General features: G+C 45.8%; 1 protein-coding gene across 1 annotated transcript; it reads left to right on the forward strand.

Moving 5' to 3' along the window:
- The first annotated feature begins 2533 nt into the window (after positions 1-2533).
- LOC125976073 (janus kinase and microtubule-interacting protein 3-like) lies at positions 2534-6100 on the forward strand. Its single transcript, XM_068649860.1, has 5 exons — positions 2534-2628; positions 2718-2816; positions 2898-2951; positions 3072-3128; positions 6068-6100. The coding sequence occupies exons 1-5, from the start codon at positions 2539-2541 to the stop codon at positions 6098-6100; spliced, it is 333 nt and encodes a 110-aa protein (XP_068505961.1). The 5' UTR covers positions 2534-2538.
- Positions 6101-6753: the final 653 nt, after the last annotated feature.

The raw sequence follows: 6753 nt of genomic DNA on the forward strand, positions 1-6753 counted from the left end.
GCGCCAAACATTCCTCTTCAGCCTGGAATCGGACTCGTCTTTGCGTCGCGGGTGCTTTGTCGCCGGTCTGACTGATTCTGGTACTAGTGCTGTGTTGCATTGGTGTGTGCATGAGGAGGCGGAGCTTCGCTACCGCCAGCTGACGCAAGAATATCAAGCGCTGCAACGAGCCTACGCTCTGCTAGCCCAGACCAGCGGAGGGGACTACGACGCCGAGAAGGAGATCAAGGTGGCGCCCCTTCCCGCAACCCCCGGCCGGGTCGCAGCCTCCCCGTTCTCACCCAGCCTCGGGTGTTCTCTGGTCTGAAAGGAGGAGGAGGAGCCTCCCTCCTCCTCCTTTCAGACCAGAGAAAAGCTGATGATAGTGTCAAACGCACCTCTTTCAATAAGGTGCCCCCGGCTTCCCGGTAACGGGTTTGTCTTAGCCGGGTTCGGAGATTCGTCCGTAATCTAACCACCCGAGTTAAATTAACTCCACCGGAATCAATCTAATTTCTGTACGACGCCAATCCCTCTCAAGTCACCCTAAGCTCGAGCCGAGTAACTCAATTCGAGGCAAGACTTCGAAGTGACCGCATCGTATTGATGGCTCCCCGCTAATGTTTGAAGTTCTTATTATGTTACGGATATTTTTAGATGTCTTTGTTAAGACCTCAGGGATTCGTTTGTATAGCGCACCCTAGCACTAGTTTTGCCGAAGTAAATGTTGATATGGGTCCGTTCTACTTGGTCGCTCAAGCAGCGAGCCGACCAACTTGTTTATTCGAAAGAGAATCGAATTAATAAAAGTGTGACAATAATAGCATTTAAGGAGAAAATTAATGCACTTTACGTTATTAATTCAAACTTCTTATATGTAGATCTAGCACTTAACTGTCGGCGTGCTTCACCCCACTTGATTGCTTTAAAAAGAATAACAACTTTCTTAAAACGAATAAAAATGTCTTACTCTATTTAGATTTGCCCAGTAATTAATTTGGAAGGCAAGTCTATTTTTCGATCGTGTCCTGTTTAACTTTTGACGCGGCCCGACAAAATTAAGAACTGGGCCGCGCCCGACGGACAATCGAAATACTTTTATCCTTCACCAACTCAAATGATCTATTTTAACCATCGTCGTTATTTTATTTAGAGGAAGTAAATTTTCAAACGAATTCACTTTTGACGAAATTCACTCTTCCCTTAAATATCTACGAAAGTTATTTAATTCTCTAACATGTTCGGAGTTACTTTTTACGCGGCCCGTCAAAAGGGGAAACGGGCCTGCGCCCTTCAAATAATTAAATTACTTTCAGTTCTACACCAAACCGATAATCCGATTCAAACACTTCCGTTAATTTATTCAGACGAAGCAAACTTTCAAACGGATTGAAATTCACTCGTGTCTCAAATAACTACGAAAGTTATTCAATTCTCTAAAATTGTCTGATGTTACTTTTATTTATTACGGTCCTATGTTATACCATAATAACCCCCCGCACATTAATCAAATTGTCAAATCAACCCCGAACCATCGATTGTACATTCAGTACAAATCAGCGCACAACAAAGTAGATGAATATACACAACACATTTATTGAAGAAACATGAAATAGAATTACAAATCTTAATCACTCCAGAAACCGAACAATTTCACCCACTGATACCCGTGTTAATAAAATCATTCAATCCCAGAACAATTCGATTGCAAAACACAGTTCATGAAAGAGGGAATCAATTTTTAGCCAAGCAAAGAAATCAAGAAGTAAAAATCACATTTGTGCTTCTCCAAACAATTTATGTCACGCCACTATTCTCATAGTGACGGGTCCCTTGATCGAATTGACTAACAATATTGCTTTAAGCTGTTACAGAATACATTTTTAGCCAAGCAAAGAAATCAAAAAGTAAAAATCACATTTGTGCGTCCATGCGTGACTCACAATCCTGTTTTATTTCTATTTTAACTTGCTTAGCTTATTTTGGCCCCTTTTTTGGTCTCATGTTTTGGTCTGGCGCCATCTTTTGGACAAATTTGGAATTTCAGCTCTGCCAATTTATTCCTGTGAACAATCCATATTTTACCATTTGCACCATCTCTTCCCCCCATGTTACATGACAGTAGAAATGGGTCACTATCAAAGCAGAGTAGCAGATCTGGAGTCAGCGCTGAAGCAACAAGGACAGGTAAGCTTATCAATGAGCACACCTTTTTCTCAGACAAAATAGCTACATTCTTCAGTCACTCATTCGTCTGGCATTACTGGACCAACCCCCCCCCCCCCTGAACGTGGCTGGGAAAATGCGGAGAAAAGCAAATGTCATTTTCCAGTCAACCAAAGAATTTGTGGATGAAAATGACACAACATTCCAAAGCTGTCCACGCGTTTGTCTCTTCTAGAATGTCAAGTGGGTGGAGGAGAAGCAGCTGCTGCGTCAGAGCAATCAGCAGTTGGCCGAAAAGGTGACGGAAAGAAAGGCGCTGGGCGGAGTCGCTTGGCGTCACACCCGTCCGGAAGCCCCGCAGATGAGGTCTGACTGTCTTTTCAGGTCAGGCGGATGGAGGCGGAAGAAGCGCGTCTGAAAGAGCACATCCAGGATATCCGAGACCAAAACGAACTGCTTGAGTTCCGCATCCTGGAGCTGGAGGTGGGAAGACTCGCACAAGCGTGTTGAGGCCAGAGATGTGACGGACGGACGGACGGACGGACGGACGGATGCATGCCTCTGCCTTTCAGGAGAGGGAGTGGCGCTCCCCCGTCTTGAAGTTTCTGCAAGTCAGTTTCCCAGACGGCCTCAGCCCTTTGCAGATCTACTGCGAGGCCGACGGCGTGAGCGTACGTAAGGCGTCCCTCGCAACCCTAACCTTAACCTGAGGTCCCAGAACACCTTACATTGCTCCTTGCGCCTTTCCCCAGGACATCGTCATCAGTGATCTGATGAAGAAGCTGGACATCCTGGGCGATAACGCCGTAAGTGTATGTCGAACTCCTTATGTTCGCACTCCACGAGACTCGGCGGCTCAAATGTGACTTTTGGAAGGCTTTGCACTGAAAGAACCTTGTTGACGCTGTGCCTTTGGGCTCTTGCAGAATCTCACCAACGAGGAGCAGGTGGTCGTGATTCACGCCAGGACCCTTCCCACCCTAGCCGAGAAGGTAACGCGCACGTCCACGCACGCTCTCGCATTCTGCTTATGTGACAGCAGCCTTTCCTCAGTGGTTAGAATACATCAAAGTGACCAAGTCAGCACTTCAACAGAAGATGTTGGACATTGAAAGTGAGAAGGTAGACAGACACGCGACATCAGCCAAGGGGAACTCGGGGCAATGTGCCCCAACAATTCTGACCTTGAGCTGTGCTAGGATATGTTCTGCAACCAGAAGGGCTACCTGGATGAAGAGTTGGACTTCAGGAAGCGTTCCATGGACCAGGCTCATAAGGTAAGCCACCCTCAAATCTCCCGCCGGACCACTGATGGACGAGGATTGCGGCCCAGAGGATCATGGAGCTGGAGGCCATGTTGTACGAGGCGCTACCGCAGCGGGACTGCCCCGCCACGGACGGCGAAAAAGCCAGCCACGCTGGCGTGAATGACGTGCTGACGGCGGATCAGAGACAAGAGCTTAGGAGCGCCGTGGACCAATGGAAGCGAGCCCTGATGTGGGAGTTGAGGGAGCGCGACGCTTGCATCCTCCAAGAGAGAATGGATCTGCTGCACAGCGCGCAACAGGTAAGGGCCCAAAGCCAGCCCGGCACTTACTTGCACGCTTACTGGCTTTTGAAGGCTACTTTCCATTTGTCCGTCCTAGAGGAACAAAGAGCTGAAAGAATTCATCGAAGCTCAGAAGAGACAAATCAAACAATTGGAGGAGAAGTTTCTGTTTCTCTTTCTAGTCTTCTCCTTGGCCTTCATTCTGTGGCCCTAACACCAGCTGGTGAGTGAGCTCCAGCGGCACCGCACTCGACACCTCCGATACACTGCCAGCCGGTCTCAGACGTTGGCAGACGCTCCGATGCCGACGTATACCCCCCGCCACGGTGACAGAGGCACCGCGTCACACCGGCGCTCATCCAATCAGAAGGCAGGAAAGGCAAATTCACATGCAGGGCACTCTTGAACCAGAAGAGAGCGCCACAAAAAACGGTTGTTGCCCCAAACGCGCACTAAAAAGGGTCAGAATAACAAGAGTCCCACCGGCCAGCCGGGGCCACCCGTCCATCCATTTCTTCAGGGGGGGAAAAAATTGGAGTCACCGGTGAGTACATTTTGCATTTAGCTCTGCTTTTCTGCTTCTGTCTTCAAGTGTGTGGCATCCTGCGACCAAAGATTCAGCCAACCCCAAAGCGGTTGACCTCAACGTCCCACCACCATTCCTACCAGAGCAGGTGACGTGATGCTTTGGACATCCTTCCGTCTCAGATGCCCAAAAGTACTCTTTGCCACATCTGCGGCAATACGGTGTCTTTTCAAAGGTGCAAATAAATCCAGCGTGGGCGGAACACGCACGTCTTCGGTTTTTCCCGCTTTGTTTGTGTGACAGCTGTTGTGAAAATTTTACACAAATAAAGTTGTATAGTACAGGTTTGGCCAAGCCGCAACTCCCGAACCGCATGCGGCTCTTTTATGTTCATATCAACATTTGTGTGTGTGTGTGTAGGTGTGTGTGTGTGTGTGTGTGTGTGTGTGTGGGGGGGGGGGGGGTTGTGCGTGTTGGCTTCACTTGAGTTCAATTTAGTATTTTCGTCAAAAGCGCATGTGGTGAAATTCCACAAAGTAGGATGGGCAAACACATTCCAGTAAACTATTAGTGTCAATTGGGCTCTCGAAATGGCAGGGAAAAGATGCACAGCAAAACGAAAATATGTAGATGAACACAGGACGTTTTTATCAGAGTGGGAAAGTTTCTATTTTTTGTTGAACGTGATGGCAAACCATTCTGCCTGATACGTCAGACCTCAGCGCATTTCAAAGATTCAAATCTTCAGCGCCATGCACTTCAGCTCACTCCATGCTAACATTGATCAGGCGTCGAACCCGCAACATCATGCTTAAGAGGTGGACATGCTAACCAGTGCGCCATTATGTCAACGCATAACAACTGTAAGAACTTCCGCCGGAATTCAAATCCGCGGGGAGAGTTAACTTGTTTAAAAGGGAGTGGGCAGAAGAATTATTTAATTTATTTAAATCTATTTGGAGTGTGCGCCATTATGTCAATGCATAACAACTGTAAGTCTACTAAACAAAACAGCGGTTGCTATATGACGTCTGCCACGTCGTGGTCACGTGACGCGGACGTGACGTCGACGCCTACTTTACATCCCACCGATCACAGGACCCCTCGGCTGCATAACCGCGCCCCCTTCCCAACCAATCGGATTTGCTATACGCGAAAACTACGCCAATGGGCGGAACTTCCGCCAAAATTTAAATCCGTGGGCGTGGCTCGCAACAGGAAGTAGGAAAATGGCGATGTTGACAAAGACACAGCGGATGGTAACATACGACTAACAAGAGAAATATTTTTATTTTCTGCTTGCAACTGGACCGTCCAGAGCGTACACGGTAAGTACAACTAATCGTTTTTAAAAAGAAGTACTTTTGTTGCCCTGAAAAGGGAGTGAGTGTGGCGTTTGGGGGGAACGTCGAATTTCGACGATTCTTTCTGGTCAACGGTTGTAAATGATTGCGTTGATTAAAAAAGAAAACTTGATGTAACTCTACTTTTAACTGCCGTTTCAGATAAGCGGGTATTACGTCGCAGTCATGTGCCGCGGATATGACGTAATTGGCTGAACTTCCACCAAAATTCAAATCTGTTGGCGCGATGGCCGTGAGCCACTGAGCAACGACGAATATCAACAGAAATATCTTTATTTTCTGCTTGCAACTGGACCGTCTACAGCGTACACGGTAAGTAACACTCATTGTGTTTAAAGAGATTTACGTTTGTAATAGCAACGTGTAGCTGAGGCGCTAGCAGAAGTGTAGCCGCGTTGCGTTGTACGTGTGAATATTGGTCCAGGCGAAATGTTAATGTTTAATTTCATTCCTTTAGGTTCCACGGTGTTTGTTGGCTGCAAGTTTTCCACTGCAAGAAGAGGCTCGTATCATTGACCAGGAGCGAGCTACAACGGTGAGTAGCCATAACATTTATGTTAAACACTTCCTATTTCATGTCTAACAGTACTTGATTTAACAAATAACCATAAATAAATACAGTGTGGGCACTGAAGTTAACATATGTGATTATACTGCCTAATCTGTCACCGAGTATATTGTTGCAAAGTAATATAAGATCCAAAGTTGTAATTCAGAATAGTTTTCAAAAGAAGGCCATTAGAATTATATACAAGTCTGATTACCCTGAACATAACAACAAGCTATTAATTAAATCACAAATTCTTCAATTCAAAGATTTGGTAGATTATCAGAATAATAATGTCTAACAGTAATTGATTTAACACATCACGATAAGTAGATTGAGTGTGGGCACTCTCAAGTTAACATATGTGATTATACTGCCTAATCTGTTACAGAGTATGTTGTTGCCAAGTAATGTAGAATAGATCCAAAGTAGTAATCCAGAATAGTTTTGAAAAGGCCATTAGAATAATAAACAAATCTGATTACCTTGAACATAATAGTTAAGTGTTGAATATGTCCTATGAAGTCAAAATTTGGCACCATCATGTGGTGAAATTTGGAATTGCATCACATCCAATTTTGCCTGGGAACAAACAGATTAAATAAATCTTAGACTTAAATAA

Source organism: Syngnathus scovelli, unplaced genomic scaffold (genome assembly GCF_024217435.2).
Source record: "Syngnathus scovelli strain Florida unplaced genomic scaffold, RoL_Ssco_1.2 HiC_scaffold_99, whole genome shotgun sequence".
NCBI lineage: Eukaryota > Metazoa > Chordata > Actinopteri > Syngnathiformes > Syngnathidae > Syngnathus > Syngnathus scovelli.